At 39.6% G+C, this 22474-nt stretch overlaps 1 protein-coding gene across 1 annotated transcript in view; it reads right to left on the bottom strand.

Moving 5' to 3' along the window:
- ush2a (Usher syndrome 2A (autosomal recessive, mild)) overlaps positions 1-22474 on the bottom strand; it is a 247658-nt gene that overhangs the window by 137077 nt on the left and 88107 nt on the right. Inside the window, exons 29-40 of the mRNA XM_084719301.1 lie at positions 17879-18009; positions 12982-13108; positions 12320-12421; positions 10819-11007; positions 10062-10192; positions 9670-9949; positions 8919-9143; positions 7802-7882; positions 5741-5929; positions 3189-3329; positions 2111-2186; positions 748-833 (exon numbers count right to left, since the gene is read on the bottom strand). Of these exons, the coding sequence (XP_084575427.1) occupies positions 748-833; positions 2111-2186; positions 3189-3329; positions 5741-5929; positions 7802-7882; positions 8919-9143; positions 9670-9949; positions 10062-10192; positions 10819-11007; positions 12320-12421; positions 12982-13108; positions 17879-18009 (1758 nt within the window). The remainder of the gene's footprint in view (positions 1-747; positions 834-2110; positions 2187-3188; positions 3330-5740; positions 5930-7801; positions 7883-8918; positions 9144-9669; positions 9950-10061; positions 10193-10818; positions 11008-12319; positions 12422-12981; positions 13109-17878; positions 18010-22474) is intronic.

Genomic DNA, 22474 nt, shown 5'->3' on the forward strand with positions numbered 1-22474 from the left:
TTACTACGTCCATAATCCTTCCAATCACTGTGAACATCAGACACTCGGCATTATTAACCCAGCATGGATGATATGTGCTCTCATGCATTCATTAACTTACAAAGACACACATATAAAGTGTTGGGCAGTGTGATGTTTTGCTGTGTGTGTGTGTGTGTGTGTGTGTGTGTGTGTGTGTGTGTGTGTGTGTGTGTAAATTCAAAATGAGTGATAATCTATTCTGCTCATATAAAATGCCATATAGGATGACTCTCCTGTGTATGTGAGTCTGTGTACATTTCTGCATACTGTATGTGTGCACATGTCCCATTGAAAGTGTGTCTTGTGTATGCATGTGTGTGTGTGTGTGTGTGTGTGTGTGTGTGTGTGTGTGTGTGTGTGTATTTATTTGCATCCTGGTGCGGCACTCTAGTCTCAGTGGTGTGACATGTGTTTCGTACCTTCTTTAAGTCTCTTTAGTGAAAGCTTTCAAAGCAAAATGTGTGTATGCATGTGCGCTAATGTTTAGTGTTCTTTGTTTCTCCGCTGCTTCATTTTCATGTGTGTGTGTGTGTTTAGCGTTCTTTTTCAAAGTGCTATTCCCTTGGTGAAGACTGCGATGCTCTTTCCTCTTTCAAATGCTAATCCCCCACTCCATTTTGCTTTTCTTCACTCTTCCCCTTCTCTTTACACCGAGGCCCCATCCCTCAACAGTCACACTTGCATGCGCACACGCACACACGCACACCCACACACGCTCCTCTTTACCAGTGATGTTGTGTTGTCTGTCTTTCCCCCTGTAGACCACTTGGTTGTTGTGATAGAGGAGGTACTCTGTAATGCCTCCATTGGGCCTATCGTTGGGACAAAAAAGTTAAATGAGGGTAATATTATCATGTTATATTTAACATACTATTTTGATGTTAAACTCTCTGTTGTGTTCAATCAAGGCATCTTTAATCACAGTGAAAATATGTATGCTAAATAAAAGCAGACACAACAGTATTTGTTTATTAATTTTGTGATTCATCTTACTAAAACACACAACATCACCTCACTGCTGTCTTTCAAAATCATTCTAACTCTAGGGCCCGACCAATAATGGATTTTTGGGGCCCATGACCAAACTGGTAATGGGGAGTTAAAAAAAAAAAAAAAAAAAAATCGATAGTGATATATCAGCCGATTTTATTGACAGAATATAATGTACGGAATATAGAGTATATACGTAAACACACATTTTTTGCACAATCCCTCAACAATAAACTTTACAGTCCTAAATGATATCAGGACTCTAAAATGATAGACTTTCACCTACATTGGATTAAAATTATAAATAAAAAAACCAAATACAGCAAAATATATGTATAAATCAAACCTAAATTGAGAAAAAGCATCAAATGTACATAGAATGCTGTCTATAAAGCTAACAAATAAAAACAATCTGTATTATCTTCTGATAGAAAATAAACTGTCATATAGGCACACATCAGACAACATATATTTTGACACTGTACAGCTGTGACAAGCCAATATCAGGCCGATATCAGTCAACAGATATATCAGTCAGACTCTAAGAAACATGCAAACTCCACCCAAATTTTCAGGATAGCCTACAACTCATATAATGTTTATATCACATAAGGCTGCAAATTACGCACAAAAAACATTAGATTGGACAAAATGCCAAACAGGCCTCTCTAATGACCTAAAAGTATGAACAAAATTTATCTTGAAAATACGACACCTCTCTTAACAGAGAACTGTATTCCCCTAATTCCTCTAATCTTTGAAGAATTTCATGAACCCATATCCCTTTTCTTTTTGTGTACTGCACAACGTACAGCAGTAACCTGTCAGTACAGCTAAAAAGCACAGCGAGTGCTTGGCAGCACTGTTTACAGAAATTTGTTGCTCATCAGTGTGGATGCTCCCAGCATTATGCTTGTTGTTATAGTTATCCATTTTGGTGTGGAGGCCCCTTACAATAACATGTTATTCATCAGTGAAGGCTTTATGACAGATCAGGTGTACACTTACATATAAAGCAACTTAAAACTTGTACATAAAAACATAACAATGACCAAATATAAAAGTGTTTTGGATGTGAATCTGTGTATTGTGATGTTACCTTGCTGGAGGCTCCCAGGTAACATAGAGAGCTGAGGGGGATGAGACTGCAGCTGGAGGAGAGACGGCATCTGGAGCTGCAGTTTTAGGAAAATAAAGATATTGATACGGGTGTGTTACCACAATTATAGTGGTTGGTATGAGGAAAGTAAGTGATACATTATTTCATCCTAATTTCCAAAACTTAAATTAAAATAATTTCAAGTTAAATTTTGAACATTCAGTATTATGTATATACTTAAAGGGAAAAAAGTCATTATCTAATAGCAGAGCAAAAATGTGGCTATTATTATGATCAAAATTACCATATTAAACTATTACTATATTAAAGGCATTAAACTGAACAATGAAATAAACTGTGGTGAGTCATTTTTTAAAACTTATCATTCTTGAACAACAGACATTTTGTGAGTTTGAAAAATAGACTTTGGCAAAACAGAGTTGTAAATAAGTTCTGTCTCCAGTCTTTGTAACATGGTTCAGTGTCTTAACTCTGCGCTCAGTGAGAATCAATACAGTAATCTGTTTTTTTTCTTTTACTTCAGATTGATTTTTGCTGTCTCTGCACTGACCCCTGCCGTCACATTATCTCCCCAACAAGGCCAGTTAGTCCAACACAGATTAATGTAGCCACTAACATATGAAGAAAAACCTCTCTTTTCCTCTTCTACTTCCTCTTTCCTTATACACGTAATCTTCCTTCTATGACATCCCAGATAAGAAAAATACCTGCCTTTCAGTCAGTTGCAATGTGCTCTACTGTTTTAACAATTTGGATCTTGCCCTATCCAGATATTTTACTTTCTTCTCCTGTCACATCTGCTGTTTATTTCATTATAATTCATCCTCTTTTCTTGTCTCGCTTTTCTTCTTCCCTGTTCTTAGGAGCTTAAAATCTCACTGAGAAGACAGGTTGAGCGTGTCTGAGTGTGTCATAGTGCAACTGTGTGTCCAGATGCAGAAACATAAATCAATTCTACTGGTATACAATGGAGAAAGACAGGTGTTTTGTTCATGGATGTATGGATGCATGTGTATGTGCATATATACATATCTGTGTTTGTGCTTTGCAGCCTTACCTTCCTCCGGGGTTGTGAGGCTTGATCTCAAATCATCATCATCACCATTGTCATTATGAAGACTCTCAGTGCAGCCAACGGGACTACAGGCACTTACAGTGATAATGTATCTCGTGGATGGAGTGAGACCCGACAGCACACCTGGAAAGGAGGAGAAGAAGAGAGGAGTGAGGCAGACAGCACAGACAGAGGCAACTTTGTTCAAAAAAAGACTATAACTTTGGAAGATAAGCAGTTGATTTGCTCAAACTGCTGTGGCCTCACATTAGTTCTGGCCGAACCAGAATGAATTTTTGTAGACTACATATGGGCATGTGAACATTGTTGGGGAAACTACTTTAAAATTGTAGTTGTTTGACTACTTCAAAATAAAAAGTTGTTAAACTATGTGGATTCTATTGAAAAAAAAACTTGTCTTGATGCTCTGACATTTCCCTTCATCCCAACTCACATTAAAAAAATCACATGGCCACTCAGAACAAAAAAGTGTCATGACCCATTTCAAAAGTAATCAAATTACTCCAAGCAAGAATTGTTAATGAGAAGAAAGGAGGGTGAGGTAAAAAAAATAATCCCAAATCTTCTTGGAGTATTAAATGGAAGTTAAAGGTGCACACATACTAGGAAGCAACAAAGTAAGTAAAACCTTGGAAGTAAGGCTTTGTTTGTGTTTGATTTAGCGACTAGGGCAGGCCAGTCCTCACTTAGTCTGAGGATCTTTTTTGAGGAAAGGACCAGAAGCAACTGTTGAGTTGGAATTAGGAAAATGATAAATTTCAAGGGAAGACATCACAGTCGCAAACCACAGGTGATTTGAATCAAATAGCAGGTGACACTGTCATTGAAAGACAATCCTGGCCAATGAGCTGTGGCACAGTGCCATACTGTATGCTAAAAAAACATCATAGGAATAATATCAAGATGTAGTTTGTAATTAACTACCTAAACTACATAACCCAAAGTACTTCACTACTGAAAAAGCTACTGAGATTTTAATGTACTTAAACTACCACCCAACAACTGCCAACTGTATTTAAAGTAGTAATTTAACTACATGTAGTTAACTAAACCCCAAAACAGCATGTCAGCACTGTTTTAAGATAGACATGAAAAAAATGTCTAAAATGAACCTATCTTTTAACTCTTCTTTGTGCCAACCCCTCCTTACCTGGCTCACTGCCTTTTACCGTCTCCTTTTACTGTGAACCCGTTGTCACCGAAGTATGTATCAGCATTCTTCAACAGTGCAATTTAAATGCTTTACTTGTTTCCATGCGCCGCTGTTGCTAAGCAAACTTACAGCGTTTGGCAAACAACACAAGTCTTTTCTAATTGTAAAGCTTCAGTCGTCCCACTCTGATGTTTTTGTCCTCGCCGTCTCTGCCCTCTCCACTCCTCACCGTATTTCCTAAGTCATTCTTTCACGTCCCCTCTCGTCTCTTCCGCCCCCTCCAACTCTCCTCACCCTCTGCGTCCAGTCACCCTGTACTTGTCTCTTTCTTCCTTTCTCTCTCCCTCTCTCTGTTACCCATGTCTTTTAATTCAATTAGGGGCCAGGGCCCCACTCCGCTGCCATTACACCCTCATTTGCTTTCTGTGTTTTTTAGCCGTTGGTGTAATTCTGCAGTCAGGTGTCGAGGCCGTCATAAATTAACAAGAAGCCTTATCACGGTGGACTTAATGTCTGGCAAAGAGAGAGGGAGGGAATGGGGAGCAGCGAGAGAGACACCGAGAAAGACGGAGACAGAGAGCTCATCTTCATATTTGCCTGGAGACATAGCAGAGTGGATGAGAGGAGGGACGAATAGCAGCAGCGGACGCAGACATCATCATCATCATAAAAGATGAAGTGAGGGAAGATCGAAAAGTGAGCAACAGAAAGAGGGAGAGAAAAAAAGGAGCAATGCCAGGGTATGACATCATCGGGGTAGTCCTGAGTGTCTTGTTCCAAATGGAGACGGTCTTCTGAAACTGGGGACTTGCCAAGGAGACATTAACAGGGTTGCCTAGGACAGAGTGTGTATGTGTGTTTGTATGAGACACAGAAGTAAAGTGAGTGAAAACGGCAGTGTGAATATGTTTCCAGTAAGGGCCAAAACGCCCTCATGTCTCATAAGAAGGTGGCAGGAAACCAGCTGCTGGACGTTAGACAGGACAGCAGTCGCAAGTTAAAACAGCTGTAAGGAACGTTCGTATTGTCTTGATTTGGAGGCCCATGTGGACAGATACGGTAGTGTTTCCACCACTTTAAGCAAAAAAATATAACATCAAAAACAAAATTATCTTAAGAAAGATCTCTCCTGCTACTTTTTAACTGACTATTGTACAACTCACTTTAACTATGCTGGAGAAAATGTAAACTCTTCTTTTTTGAGAATAACTACACAGAAATAGCCAATACTCTCACTGATATTGTTGTTTGCTTATGTAGGTCATAGGTCATTGGTTTAGCCGAGACTGTTTCAAATTACTTAATTTCTCAAGTTAAATTTATCATGAATTATCCATGTTCCAACTGCATCTATAAATATTTTAGACAATCAAACCTTTACCTGTGAAATTTCCATTGGCCAGGTACGTGGCTTTGACAGGTGGTTCTTCTGGCTGGTCTCTATTGTAGGCTTTCAACTCGTATCTGTCAATCAGCCCTCTGATGTTGCCAGTGGGTGGCAACCAGTTCACCCGGGCACTGAAGCCGTTCAAGCTCAGCACTGTGGTAGGAGGTGGCACAGAACTTGGTACTAGTGAGAAGAGAGGGAGGCAAAGTAAAATGAGAGAAGAGAAGAGAAAAGAAGAGAAGAATATTGTGGATCAAGGAAAGAGATAAAAAAAAAAAACTATAATAAATAATGCAACTATATACTATAATTAACCCAAGCAATACATAATACAGACAAAATAAAAATAAAAAAGGAATTAGGTTAGGTTAGGTTAGAATAATAAATGTCAAAAGAAAGACATCAAATAAAAGCAAAAAAAAAAGAATATATAAAAGAAAGAAACCAAAACAACAGGTTGAGAGCACATGAGGTTAAAGAAAAAGCATCCCCCATCTCTCTGTGTTTTAATAGGCCCAGTAAATCATACCTCACCATTAGCATAAATAGTATTTATGAGAGTAGTAACTTTTTCAGCACTGATTTAATACAGCCAGCCATTCATTCTGGGCTATATTTCACAGCAATCAGCCTCCCTCCTTCTCTATAGCACTCCCCTTCTTTCTCTCTCTGATGCCCTCAGTAGTTCAGGATGGTCCAGCTCCTTCCCACCCTTCCTCCCCTCCTCTTTGTCTATATCACTGCCTCAGAAAACACCTTGATTTTCTGTCTCCATCCATAATTCCATCCATCTTTGCATCTGTCCCATTCCTCACTTATTCTGGACTTAGCCAAAGAGCAGACTGGCTGCCAGGGAAATTAAAGGGACAACCTTGCAGACCAGACATTTGTGTTATGAACATCTTACACATTATTTATTAATGTTTAAAATACATGTTCTGTCTATATTTAGTCTATATTTCAACTCATTCATGGTTTTGTGCAGGAATGCACATTGCATTAGGACATAAAACAGAATTGAAAAAAGCGTACAATTGGGGTGTCGCTTCATCTTGTATTCACTGTAACCTTTTTGTGTTTCTTCTGTCAGTCATTAACTTCCTCTTTTCTCACAACTTTGCTTCTTCACTTCAACTATTCCCACATATTCCAGATCTATCTATCCTTTTCTTCTTCCTGTCATTACCTACTCACTTTGCATCTTGCCTCATCTCCTTCCCAACACTTGCCTTCTTACTGTCCAGCTTTCTCTTTCCTCCCTGTTTTCTGCCTCCTCCCACCTTTCCTCTCAGTCACTGTCCTCCATCCTCCTCTTTTTCCCCTCAGTTCTTAATGTTTTAGCACTCCCTCCCTCCCTCTCCTTCATTCCTCTCTCTGGTCATAGCATGGTATACTGAGACCTGCCAGTGTATCGTTCACTACTAACGAGCAGCTTTATATTACACGAGGGACCACACAGGCCATTCTGGGTTAACAGCCTTTTACTGGGATGCCCTTTATAGAGGCCTTATCAATCTCTCATACCGCCAGGCACATGTAATATCACTGGCTTTGGATAAGTCTCACATACTGTACATTATAGTAGTGGTTTTACATCCAAAATCTGTTGCGGACAAAGATAAACACTATAGAACAAAGTCTTCCTGAGGGAATATTTACCCCGTCTGAAATGTGCCAAAATGTATAGAGTAAAAGATGTTTAATTTCGGTCAATCAGGGGAAAATCATACATTTTGTTAGTGACTTTATAAATGAAATGCAAATAAAAACACTAAGTAAACAGCTCATGAACAAACATACAAGTAAAGAGGAACTCACACTCAAACACAACACGCTAATACATCAAACTTTTGGATACTCAAGGGTCTCACCATTTCTTGTATGATTGGTGTGTGTGTGTGTGTGTGTGTGTGTGTGTGTGTGTGTGTGTGTGTGTGTGTGTGTGTGTGTGTGTGTGTGTGTGTACATGCATAAATGTGAGTGTGCATTACTGTTATGACATCATCATCACCATGTGCATGCCACAGACTGCTAGAAAGATGAGAGACTTCTTACCTTTGCTTCGGCTGCGTCCTCTCTGCCAAGGTCCAGCTGCCCAACCTCCTGCAGCCAAGGCCACAAGCCTGTACAAGTACTCTTAAATGGTGTGTGTGTGTGTGTTTGCACAAAGGAGGAGGGGTTTGGGATGGACATGGGACCAGGGAGATACATATTTCTTACATTAAGAGAAAATGTATTTGAAAATATGCTCAAAAAAGATGAATCACATGTTCTCTGCATTGCCAAAAATTAATATCACATTAAATTTGACACATTAACCTCAGCAAAAATTAATAAACAACATCTGGTGTATTAGTGACTGATACAACACATTTCTTGCTTGCCAGCTCTTTGTAATTTGAAACCACTGCTTATCTCCAACATTTGAGTTGTTTCCTCTGATTTAACATAAGCCTTATGCCTGTAGAGTGAGGGAGCAGGTATGAAGAAATTAATTTATTGAATATATCAATATGATTCAAATGTGGTCTGTTAAAGGGTCATAATTTCCAACTATAAATCTACATTTCTTGGATGGTTAGCTTATGGTCACCTCTATGTCAGTCAAATAATGTTGAAGCATAGTTATATCCCCAGTGTAAGTTTAAATCAGAGGACTTCACTGCACACCCTATCAACAGGTGTGTAAGAGCATAAACTCATCTGAAAAGAAGAAAAGGAAGTGTTGGACTTCAGTACACAGCACGTGTGATGAAAATGTCACTGTTGCACACCCTTCTCAATCTGATGAATTGTTCTTGTGCTGCAATCTAGATATTTTGGATATGAAGTGGTGCACAAGGAACCCCCCTATTAGAATTTCACTACTGATAAATACTAAACTTTCGTCATTCTCATTTGTAATTGCCCTTTAGTAATAAGCTTGATTGCTGATTGCAAATTGACTTGGGTGCTCCTTTGATTAAATGCCCTTTTTTAATTGGCTGTTGTAACAGAGACACGAGTATCAATGTTCTTTGTATTGTTTGTGTGCCATGTCTGACGCAGGTCTATCACAAAAGATTGTGTTAGTGTTGACAGCGTGCCAGAGTTCCACACTTCCTTTTCAGTCGAGTGCTGTCTCTGTGCTCATGTGGTTATGTATATATCTGTGTATACTGTGCATTGTTACCAGTGAAAGGCTGGAGACTATAATCTGTGGCATGTGTCTTCCTTCCACTATACACCAACACTGAATCGTTGCCTCTGCAGTTGTACCGGCTTTCACTGGTGGGACAGCCATGTAAGTAGACTCTAACAGAACGGTGGGAGGCAACAGCGAGGTCAACACTTTGACTGACAGGGGGGTTTGTTTTGTCACTTCGTATGGTTAGACCCCTTATGCAACCTCCTAGGCCTGCAAAAGAGCAAAGGAGAAGAGAAAGAGAGCAGAGGAAAGAGAGAAAAAGGAGAGAACAAGGAGAAAGGGGAGGAGGATGTGAGAAGAGTGCATCTTTCTGAAAACTTTGTTTAATGCTTGCTTCCATTTTACATTTCAAATTGTTTTAATAAGCTCCATTGTCATCCACTCTCATATTAACATCAAACTCTTTCCTTTATCTCCTGAAGATAATTAGGCCACCAGTATTTTGAAATTTAACTGAATTTGCCATGTCCTTAAACTTAAGCTGAATAAGATACTGCAAGCAAACACCAGTATAATCACATTGACTCAGTTCATTTAATGCTGCTCTAGCCAGATAGAGCAAGTTACAGATGAGATGTTGACTGCCATGTTCGACCAGTGGCAGAGAACGGTTTATGAGGACAGTTTAGCTGCACAGCCTGTGTATACTACACCAAATACTTTTTCTTGTTCAATCACCTGCCATTTTGATTGTGGGAATGTACTATTACTATTGTTGTGTGTAGATATAGCTCACCATGTTTGTGACTTTGGATGTCCAGAGCAGGATGTTTGAGCTCCATGGGCACGCCCCCTAAGTATAACGGCGAATCAACTCTCAGCCTCACTGCTTCCCGCACTCCCCTCGTCTCCTCTGCCCAGTCATTGACTGAAGCAAAGATGAGCGAGCCGCGTTTTGCCAACGAAAGCGGTTTCCAGTCACCATCACAGTAGCTAAGCCCCACCCACATGCTGAGTTCAGTCATATGACCTTCAGAGACAACAATGAAGGACAGGAGACCAGCTTCTAGCTCCACCTAAAAATACAAACCAAAAAGCAAAATATCACGAGTTGATCCCTCTGTCATGCTTTTCTAAAGTTTGTTTCAATATTTAAATGACAATTTTAAATGCGTCTCTGCTTCTTACCAGCATGTAGTCTTCAGTTTGTGTGTTGTATGTAAAGAGCAAAAGTGCATTGAGCTGGTCTGTTCTGAAATCCATAGAAATTTCAAAGTCCTGTCCTCCACTGAAAACATCTTTGCCCATCTCCAAGTAACCTGAAACACAGGAAAAAAACGACCACATACCATTTTATTACAAGGCAAAGGGCTAAAGAAAGAAAGCAACTTCTTTGACTGTGCTGAACATGAAAAGACATTCTGTGCCTTTTTTTCCAAATACAAAGTTTGAGTCCCACTCAAAACGTGTGGCATGTTTAAAATGTTCTGTCACACATTGAAAAGTGACAGACAAATAAACGATCAGATGAGTAGGCATTTTGCCAAGCAATAATGGAGGAAATGTACACTGATGAACCTGATCTTTCACACGGAGACCAATTAACTTATCATCATCATATTTATCAACATGAAACAACAACCTCATTATCACCAACATCAGCAGCAAGCATCTTATTAAGATATACAGTGTTGGCAGTGTATTAGGAGGGATAGCATTCACTTGAAGTTTTATCAGAACACAGCTTACTCATGAAAAAAGACTCTCTGCAATGCTATTACCCTGCTGCATACAGGAATATTTCTATATCATAGCACACAATATTACACTATGATCTTGATGGGCATACATCTCTGTAACGTTAAAACAGATGCGTGAAATAAAAACATCATATAATTAATCAAATAACCTTTTCGGTCATCACTAACAATCAATACAATCCTACCATGACCCAGAAAATGGGCTCCATCCACAGTTTGAACAGGACATCCCTCCCAGTTTTCATACATTGACTCTTTCTTTGTGGCTGTTGCCCAGTCCAGAGATTTCCATTCAGCTGAGGGGCTGTCAGTCATTTTAAAACTCACGTCTCTCAGGCAACCGGAAAAACCCTGCCGCACTAGCTGGGCATCACCTGGTGACACAGACAGGAATAAATAACATAACTTGAAAAGTTTTTACTCCATGCTTCTGAACTGCCTAAAAACACAGAGCTCAAGTTAGTTCATGTTGTCATAGGCTCAGCCTGGTGACTTTAAAAGGTTTATGTCCCTTCCTAAATTACACTTGAGGATGATAAAATATGCCAATGTAATTCAGGGCTGTAGCACTAAATGACTTATGAAAAACAGGGGAGAAGACAGGGAGGAATTTTGGCAAAGTACTAGTTCCTCCTTTGGGAATCAACAAGTTGTAAGCAGTGTTGGGACTAACACGTTACTGTAACGCCGTCATTTTTTGCAGTAACTAGTAATCTAACGCATTATTTTTTAAATTCAGTAACTCAGTTAACGTTACTACATGATGCGTTACTCCGTGACTTTACGTTATTTTTTGTGTAGTCTCGGCTAGAGACTGAGCTGCAGCCAGAGCCGTGTAGTCCTGAATCTTACTGTGCGTGTGCGTGTGTGTGTGTGTGTCAGCGGGGAGACAGGAGAAGACACGCTGTGTGGGCGTGTCTGTTTACAAGACTGGTATCATCATGGCGTCGGCGGCGGAGCCCAAGTCAAGTTTCTTTACATGGAGATATTCTCACTACTTGACCTTTGGCGAGCACAAAGACAAGAACGTTTTAGTTAAATGTAAGTTGCGTCTTGGATCAAAGATCTTATCTGCTGCCCAAAATAGCAATTCAAACCTGTTGAAACACCTACAGAAACAACATGCTGCGACGAAGCTAGTAGTTAAGAGTACAGACACAGACTCTGATGCCACTTCACCTCCACCACCTCAGCAACAGTGGCTGGATTTGAACCAAGGGACTGGATGTTCCTGCTAACCAGGAAAAAGTTGATAAAGCCATTGCAATGTATGTTGTAGACATGCAGCCAATTTCTGTTGTGGAGTCGCCTGCTTTCAGGAAGCTAGTTAACATGATACCAGGCGTCACACGGCAAATGAGACGCAAATGAGTACCTGGAGAGCGAATATGCAAAAATGGAAACCGAGTTAAAGAAAACTTAACTCAAAACTTGATGGGAGACCTTTTTTTCATAGTAACTAAAAAGTTACTTTTCACAGTACTGCGTTACCTTTTGGTGTAAGTAATCAGTAAAGTAACTGAATTACTTTTGAAATAGAGTAACTAGTAACGGTAACTAGTTACTGGTTTTCAGTAACTAGCACAACACTGGTTGTTAAGTTTATCAAATCTATTTAAATGTTAAAAATGATAAACAATAACCCATAATAATTGTTAAAATGAGAGTGGGTGATGTTGAACCTACCTGAATCCTCTCTTAGCAAAGTAAAGTCTTCAGGCAGCCCTCCAATGAACACCCCTGTGTTTTCCCCAATAATGGTGCTGCCGCTGGAAGCTGATGCACTTCCTGGTGGTGGTGGTGGAGGAAGGATGGTGGTGTTGCACATAAATGTGGTGGAGCAAAGCATAAGTGTGTTATTGAGGGAGGGAAAGAGTAAATATGAAATCAGAGCATTTAGGGAACAAAGAGGGATGGTATACATTAGAATAAATGGATGGACAATATAAGAGAGAAACGGTAAGCAGAAGATAAAAGGCAAAGAAAAGACTAAATAAGAAAGGTTAAGCTCGTGCAGTTTCTGTCATGATTTACCCAGAAGAAAGAAAATGCATAACATATCTGAGAACAACTGAGTGTGTTTGTGTGTGTGTGTGTGTGTGTTAAGCAGTACTTTTCTCATCAGACACAGAGTGGCTGGGATTAACCTGACTAATACCTCCATGCAGAGCCGGGGGATTTACATACATAGATACACACGTACATGTACATACAGACCATTTTAGTCTCACACTGCATGTGCACATCTCACATGTATAAACAAGCATAAATACACTCGCATTAACTCTCACACACCCACACACTGAGTAGATACACACAGTGGTCAGTATGAATGTAAGAAGAGTTACCTCTGTATTGATTGTTTACAACGATTGTTCCCACGGCCCCTCGCCTTGTTGCTATGATGCTGTGCCATTGTCCATCATTGTAGCGGCGGCCTCCATCACCCTGCACACTCACAGCCACCGCTGAGCCCTACACACACAAACACACAAAAACCCACATTACAGACAAGATTTTAAACACAGATACATAAATGGTGTTGTGAAGACTTCCAGTTTCTTGTTTCCTAACTCTGACCACCGGTATCACCACTACGTGTCTTACAGTAATTGCTAAGGTAAATCTATGACCCCTGGCTAAATAAAGACCACTTTTCAAATCACAGCGCAATCAAACATGCTTACTTTGTAATATTTTGAATTATCGCTTCTTTATCCCTCTGTTGTGCGAACAAGGTTAGACATTAAGGATCGATGACACACATATCACACACACGCCACCCTCAAAAGGACACGAACATGCACATATAATCATCAAAGTGTTGTTACAGGGCTTTTTGCTACCTATTAAGTATGACATCATTGTTGTGATCAGCTTTTAGCAAGTAGGCAAAGAGTAATGTAGTAAAACAGTAAGAGTAACGGGTATTGCACACTCTCACAAACAGCATATATCCACACACAGACACACACACACACAGTGATGAAGATTTAATGATGAGATCAATAAATGTATGAATGCCAGAGTATATCAGCCTCTGACATCTTTACTACCTTTGCTAGACAGCTCTACTTAACAAGACAACATGGGAGGAGTCTCTCTGCGGCTTTCTCTCTCACTCTCTTCACACACAAACACTCTGAATCCCTCGCCTGAGAGATACTGGCAGTGAAAGCAACTAACACTCAACTCTCCCACAAACTATGACTGAGGCACCCTTGAGCAAGGCACTTAGAACATAAATGGTGGGAGAATATCCACTCACTGGGGATGGTGGTGGTCCCTGAAGCCACTGTTGTGTGAGAATGCCCAAATGCCCAATCTCTTTAATATATAGTAATACTACCCTGCCCTCCGCCCCAAACCAACCAACCCACTCACGCGCGCACACACACACACACACACACACACACACACACACACACACACACACACACACACACACACACACACACACACACACACAAACAGCATTTATCCAAAGTGCTGCCCCTGCGGCTTTCCCAGATATATTTGGCAGCCTGCTACAGAATATAAGCATATCGATGTGTGTGTGTGTGTGTGTGTGAATATATATTGTATACATATAAGAAACAGAATGAACAGAAATGCATGTGTTTAAAAGTGTGTGCGTGGGTGTTTGTGTTTGTACATGTGTATATCTATCTATCAGCATTCTTTTTTTTTCACCCACAAAATAAATCTAAAATGAGGTCTTCTTCTGTTTGTGACCCTAATTAAAGTCTTTGTTTCACCCAGACTTGATTATTCCAACATTTTGTTGTCTGGTTTGCCACAGACCAGAACTAAAACTCTTCAAATGGTCCAGAAGGCTGCAGCTAGAATTTTAACTAAAACCAGAAAATTTGACCATATTACACCAATTTTAGCTACACTTAATTGGCTCCCTATCCATGTCAGATCAGACATTAAGGTACTCATCAGGACTTATAAAATTGTGAACGGGCTTGCCCCTTCATATCTGTCTGATCTCATTATATGTTATTATTCCATCTTGTGCACTACACTCTTAGCACACAGGGCTCCTGTCTGTCCCCAGAGTTAAAAGAAGTCAGCAGACTGCAGGGCCTTTTCCTATCTTGTCCCTTTCGTTTGGAATAACCTTCCTGCTCACATCAAACAGTATGACTCTGTTGAGGACTTTAAATCCAAACTAAAAGCTCATCTTGTTGCCTTGACTTTTAATCAGTGCTTATTCTTCAATTACTTTGGGCCTCTCAACTGCTAACATGATCCTTCCAGTGGGTCAGTCTCAGTGTATCTTTTAGGCCTGGTACTTGTAGTCCATGTTTGTCCTGCTGACAAGATTATTATAAACTTTCTGAAAGCCACTGCATGTCTCCTACCCTCTGTTTGTTTGTTTGTTTTTTTGTGTCCCACAAGCTCAGCTGTGAGCCTCTCTCTTTCTGTCTCTCTCTCTCCGTCTCTCTCTAGTTGGCTCTTTCTCTTCTTTTTTCGCTCAGGCTTTTCTGTAACATTTTAAAAATAAAGCTGACTTTATTGGACAAGACCGATTTTATAAAGCAGTCCAATGCCTCTGCTGAGCTCACAGCTAAAGACAGAGCTGAGTATAGACTGAGAGAATAAACCTGGAAAGAGTTCTATGCTGTCTGGACTCTCACAGTCCCTTTTCCTGGAGTTATCCCCTAATTCCTACTCGCCTTCATATGCAATACTGTTGCAGCTGGGAGAGGCCTTATGCTACCAGGTATTAGTGGCAATATCATTTAACTTCACTTTGTGAATACCTGCCTGGACAAAGTCTGGTTGTTTGCTTAAAATCCACCTGCCTGTGTTGAAAGGTGGTGCTCCAGTCTGTGAAACCCTGTCCCTGATCAGCCAAGGCAAAGTCACATGCCTTCAAGAAAAACTTTGTGACAGGAAGTCATTTCAGATTTGAATTTAAGAGACATCTGCATTTGATTAAAGAAAGGAAAGGAGCTATAGTCCTAAGTGTACCAATTTTTGTTTGTTGAGTAAAAGAGCACACCAAAATATTAAGGCCAGTATTAAAAATACTCAGCGTAGGCTCTGGTTCATTTCCATACACTTGCAATATACAGGTTTAGCATCTATTGTTGAAAATCATCATGTTTTCTTCCTCACATGCTGAAGAAATGTGCAATTACAACTTTCTAGATTGCAGTAAGAGCCACCAGTGTTATGGAACTAAGAGTGAATCAAGATGTGTGGCTTGTAGTATTGTCAGCCATTTGTCAGCCACTTGTCTGCATCCTGCAGTGAAACCTAACTAGCCAGTGTTAGAGGATGTGCTGAGTGTGTCTACATGTATATTACAGCCTGTGACAGACACCAGTAGCTACATATTCCTCTGTATACTGAGACAGCCAGTGGTGTATACAGCACTACTCACTTGCATCAACTGAGTGTAAACTATATGTGCGTATTTGAACATGTGTGTGTTAAGTAGTTCGTGACAGTTAACTCCAGTGTTTTGGTCGATCTCTTCTATGTGTGACAGGGAATGTTTTTGAGTGCTCATGTGCTTCAGCGTACTTTGTGTGTGTGTGGTGCACATATTTATGAGCATATCACTTTCCTGTGTCATGCTAAATTACCCCCCCTGCACTAGTAATCCCATTAGGCTAGCTCAACAGGCTAATAGGGGGAAGTAATGGGCCCAGCTATATGTATCTAGGGGAACACTAATAAGCCGTGACACCACTCCCACTGTTAATTACCTCAAACTAGCCTAAACAAAGGAATCAACCCAGTTGGAGAAGACACACATACACTCCATCACACATCCAGCATAACACATAACCACACACACACACACACACACACACACATTAACACTGCAAGTCAACAAGGATGTATTCAGTGACATATACCCCTCTGCACACGCAGATACGTCCCATGTATACATTCTGATGAAGTCTTTTTGATAACAAGTACTGGATAGTGATAGTGATGAGGAAGGAAAGTCTAAGTGTGTGTGTGTGTGTGTGTGTGTGTGTGTGTGTGTGTGTGTGTGTGTGTTTGTTTGAGTGTGTAATTAGTTGGTGGCCTCATGGAAGTATGTGTAATCATCTCCCATCATCACTTTCATCATCGAAGTCGTTGACTCTTTAACCCCTCTACATGTGTCTGTATGGATGGATAAGGGAAGCAGGGCTGTGTGTGTGTGTATGTGTGTGTGTGTGTGTGTGTGTGTGTGTGTGCAAGGGTGCAAAGCTTAATTAGCTTGCAATTGGTATTCACGCGTGGTGACTGCAGGGAATGAGTTAATTGCAGTCCAATTCAAACGTTGACACACTTTCAAAGTTTTTTCCCCTCTCCCTGTCTCCCTGACAGAAACCAATGAGGGGCTACAGATCACATTTATTAGATGAGAGCAAGTGAGAGAGAAAATGAGAGAGAGACAGAGGGGAGGAGAAAGAGAGAACGAAAGAGAGACAGAGGTAGATCAGAAGGAAAAAAGAGAAAAAGACAGGTGAAGGGTAGCAAGTAAGTAAAGTGAGCAGAATGGAATCATAAAGTAAGATATGAAAACAAATGAGGGATTGAAATTATGAAAAAGATCATTGAATGGTCACAATTCTCCCATATTTTTTTTTTTCCTTTTCATTATCACAACCTGTTTCTGGCACTGTACAGTTAGTATAAGCCCTACAACTTTAAAAGTGTACTGCTCCACTCAGACAACAATAAAGCCACACGTGACGCAGAAGAAAGCTGCTCCTGCCTGCTGTCTGCATACAACCGTGCTCACTCTTTGTCATCCTCAGTGAGACTGAGAGAGAAATGGAGACGTACTAAGAGAACGAAATAGTCAAGCAAAGTTCAGACGTCCTGGAAAGAATTCACGTTTTTTACAGAAAGTTTTAAAGGAAAGGGGCACATTTTTTCTAAAAGCAGCCTAACTAAAATGCCCTAAGGAAAACTGTTTGTAAATATTTATTTCTGTGTTATTGTAATCAAAATTGAAACTGGATGAGAAAAAGCCAAACACTGTAGTCACATTGTGTTTTCCAGCTGTTAGTGATCTACAGGAATCCAGTGTAAAGGTGGGCAAGTACATACAGTGTGTAAAACAGCTGTGTATGTCCCTCAAAAATATAAAAAACAATATTCAAACTACTATAAAGTAAAAAAACAAACAAACTGTTATTATAACTATATAATTATGTATATCAGTCTTGAATATCTTTTTTTTTGCCCTCACATTTTTAAAAAGTATACAAAAATCTTACATACCTGTGGGTCAAATAAAAAGTAAGGGCGACCATCTTTGATGTGAACAGCCAGAAACTCTTCCTGATTTCCTGGAGAGAAGGCACAGAGCAGCAGGCCATCTGGGGACTGAGTCTTGAAACTCAACTCAGCACCTGATACCAGTTGAGATCGGAAACAAGTGTGGAGACAGAGAGAGACAGAAAGTAAAATAATGAGTTTTATTTAATTTGTTCTAAACAGTACTTTCAATAATTCATTTGCAATATAATAAAATGGATTAACTACATAATATGTCCCTTCTCACTTTTAAAACTCTTGGACTCTGCTGGACCAACTGAGGGGAATAGTTGTATCCCAGTGTTAGACCTGACAATTTAGATAGCATCCAGTGTTTACCATCTAATTTAAAGAGGGTCTTTAAATTTCTGATCACTTTCAATACAATCAAGGTATGTAGTATTTTTACATTTCCCTCTTTCTGAATTAACACTTTAATTTGTCCAAATCTATAAGCTGCACATCGTAAACACCCTGAACACCACTTGCACAACACTACAGAGTTCATGCCGGAGTCTGCAGTCAACAATGGAGTATATCTTGGGTGATCACCAGGGGGTCCACAATGCCTAGTTTTTCAAAACTTAAAATATGTGTGAAAGTACACATCAGCATGAATCCAACATGTTATTAGCAAAGATAAATCAGCCTATTTGTTGTTTTTTAAAAAAAGGCATTTAATTATCTAATTTAGACAACATTAACAAAAGGCTATCCATAAATCTAACCCTAACGCTAACCTACCAAATCAATATGCAGTACCAATCTATAACAGTGACCTAATTAACTTTGTATAACTGAAACTTATTGGGCAGTTAGCTGTATTATTATCCCAAGTGTACAGACAGTCCTGTCAGATCCTTTTGTAACTCTGACATAACCTCCACCTCAGAAACTACCAGGAAAAATGCAGCGGTTAAGGCAGTTACACACCTGACATAAGCCACGCTACAACTGCCGCTGACTTAGAAGCTACAGTAAAGCGTTCATGAGAGAAGACCAAAAACATTCAATGCAATTCAATATACTTGTGCTGTATGATTTAGGAGAAACATTACAGGCTTTAGCACATAATTCTCTTCTGTTTTCAAGTTAAAACACCTTTATATGAAGATCTGAGGGTTAATTCAAGAGGACTTGCTAAATAAATCACAAGAAAACTTTAAAATGTTTAATACAAATCCAGAGTTTAACCCATTTTTCCTACATCTCTCAGAAAAAAAAGCCCAATTATACTATTTCTGAATACAATAAAGGCTATAATATCCTAAACAAACTGAAACCATAATGGATTTGAGATGTGAGGAAACAACAGTTATAAGAAATATAATTAAATCTTTGAGCAGGGCAGTAACTGACCAAAAAGTTGCATCTACAGTGTCATTTAAGCTGCCCTGCGTCATTCATTAATGCGTACTGTGAATCAAAGGTTCAGCAATGTGGGAAACTTGTGGGTTCTTAGACCAGCAGGACCTCTAACACTCACACACACACACACACACACACTCACACACACACACACACACACACACACACACACACACACACACACACACACACACACACACACACACACAGACACACACACAGAGCACAGAATTCATCCAGCGTGCTGTCTTGTCATGTTACTATGGATCAGAGATTGGATCTTAATCCACTACTAGATCCACATAGCGACACAGAGAATGTGGTTTTATGTGTGTGTGTCTGTGAGTATGTGTGTGTTTCCTCCACTCTGTGTGTCTCTAAAGGGAACAGAAGTGTGGGAAGATCTGAGGAGTTGAATGGAGGCAGTCCAGGGTTCATCAGAAGCCGGTGTTAGCAAAATAATTAGTGTGCGAATTCACTTAACATGGAGAAAAGTCAAACAGTTACATGGAAAGCTCAAGATGAATACAGATTTCAGAGTTCTGAGTTTTCACACCATTTTCAATGAAAAATGTCCTTTCTGTGATGTTACTTTGGGTCTTTTTGTATCTAGATCTATTGTTATGCTAGATGTTTACATATAACCAAAAACACTGACATGTACTTGTCAAGTCAATTCAAGTCATATATAGCCTGAAATCCCAGTTATCTCAGACAGCTTTACAATTTGTGCAGCAGTTTCAGGATCAGAATTCAGGCCTGCCCGTCTTGACACGGACCCTGTCGGTCTATAAGCAGAGCCACAGTAAGGCTGTATTCAGACATAATCAGGTGTTCACCCACAGGCTTGTGCAGCAGTGGGAGGGGTGTGCAGGGGTTCATTTGTGCTTAGAAACGGAAATATTGCTTTATTTCTCTGATTAACCTGCTTTCTCTCTACCAACACTCCCTCTTCTCGTTCAGTCTCCAGATTGCATGACGACAGCTGTGCACTCGCTAGCTCTCTCTTTCTCTCCCTTCCCTCTGTCTCTCACAAACCAAAGGATGCTTCTTGGTATCGCTATTTTGTAGCATAAACTGAAAGCCAGACCCAGACATCAAAATTGGGTACACAAAATTAACCAAGCAACGATGCAACTGGGAGATCTTTTTATCATTGTTAACTCCAGCTGACTAGAACAGTCTGATCACCGGTTTACATGACCGACCACCGCAGCTTGTGGTTTTCCAAAGTTGAATGTTTAAATTCTTCGTTGCATTCCACTGCTTTTTTTTCACACTTTGTCTTTTCTACACACATAAGTACATTTAGCAGGACAAAGGCAAAAATGAAAGCCAAAAGCCTTCCCAGGGGAGCTCAGGGGAGTTAAGTGGGATGCGCAGTGTGAGACAAAATAAAAAAAATAAGGTAAATTCATAGCTCTGTCAAATCTTAATACAAAGACATCTAACACATATTCATAGTATAAGGATATCTTCAGCTGCAAACAAACATCTGATTGGAAATCATAAAAAAGAGGACCCTTCAAAACTTCATCACATGTTTAAGTTTTCTTCAGTATCCAAGTATGGTGCCAGTTTTCCAAATGTAAGCAAAAATAAGCTTTAACAACAGGGCTCAGAGTCAGAGTCCTCTTATATCGAATTGGTATCATATATGTATATATATTTCCTCTATTTTCACACAAGTCAAATTTCACTGAACTGATTAAAAGCAGAATGACACCAGAAAATGGATGTCACTTCGTACAGGACTGTGGGCAATTGTGGGAATAATTATTACTGTGGTGGGGGAGGAAAATTATCCTGATACTGTATGTGCTTTAGACAGGATTCAAATCACTGACCAGTGTAGGTGATGCTATAATCACCCCACCTCCCATAGAGAAATAAATCCAGTCCTTATGGGGCTTAAGAATGATTCCTTTTACATTTGCCAAACATCATCTTATATTAAGATGTGGCACACATGCTTTACATTTTCATTTCAGTCTAGGATACAAGTGATTTAGAAGATGAACTGGCATACCATACATGTGACAGAATGACAGGGAAAAACTGAGGAGTGAAAAGCCCCTTGGATATAAAGGAATGTAAAACTGTCCCATTGTGGCACAGCACATATGCACTGCATACGAATCGTGCATACAATCAATAATTTTACCTTGCTTATTTATAAACGTGTCTTTGTGGAAATAAATGTACAATAACTGTAATAGTAGTATAGAGCTAAGACAAGACAAAGATGGTCTTTACATTGGACTTGCATTCTGTACATCAGGCAGGCATCTGTCATTTACATTCATGACCTTGTCACCAGAGAGATGAGTGAAGTCATGACAGATACCTGACATTACATTATCCCCCTTTAACCTTCTCTCTGTGTCATACTCTCCTGATCTCCCATACCTTCGTGCTTTCTTCCCTTTGCTTTTAACCTTCTTCTTCTTTTTCTTGACCTTTTCATTCTCCTTTTCTCCACCTATTGCATTTGAATATGTTTTCTATCCTTGCATCTTCAATTTTCTTTTTACCTCTTTCACTCTCAACTCTTCCAATGTATCCTACTCCGCCCCCCCTTTACCTTTTTAACTCTGGTGTAAACAGTTATTTATTGGAAAACAGACTGCAGATAACATAAAACTGTGCTTTTTTTATGGTTGACGAGGACATGGGACGTACACATTCTATCACACGCATACAAACTCACTGTACACAAGGGACAGGCCCATGAGACCCTAAGACACAGTCACATGATTTGACTACTTTGGAGAAGTAGTATAACTATTATTCCTGCCTCATCAGGATAGGAATTCATGTACATTTCATTAGGGCTGGGATGATACACTTGGCTCTGATAATTTGATAATATTACAATACTTATGTGCTGAATTGATACACATTTCAACTCTGAAGTATTGTGATTCTATATTACAATTTATTGCAATTTTTGTTCGCTTTTTTTTTTTTACTATACCATAAAATAAAAATAAATAGAAAAAATAAAAATATATAAATAGGTTTTTGTATATTTAAACACGTTTGGAATTTGGAATTTGAGTTTTGACCCTCTGAGGTTGCTGTAGCTGGTTCACATTCAATCTGAAAATCGTTTCTGGATTGAACGGCAAAACGGTGCGCAACAGTGTTCAACGGGCTTTGAGACATGTTCTCTGGTTTGGTAGGTGTGAA

Source organism: Lutjanus erythropterus, chromosome 1 (assembly GCF_056507025.1).
Source record: "Lutjanus erythropterus isolate fLutEry1 chromosome 1, fLutEry1.hap2, whole genome shotgun sequence".
Classification (NCBI taxonomy): Eukaryota; Metazoa; Chordata; class Actinopteri; order Lutjaniformes; family Lutjanidae; genus Lutjanus; species Lutjanus erythropterus.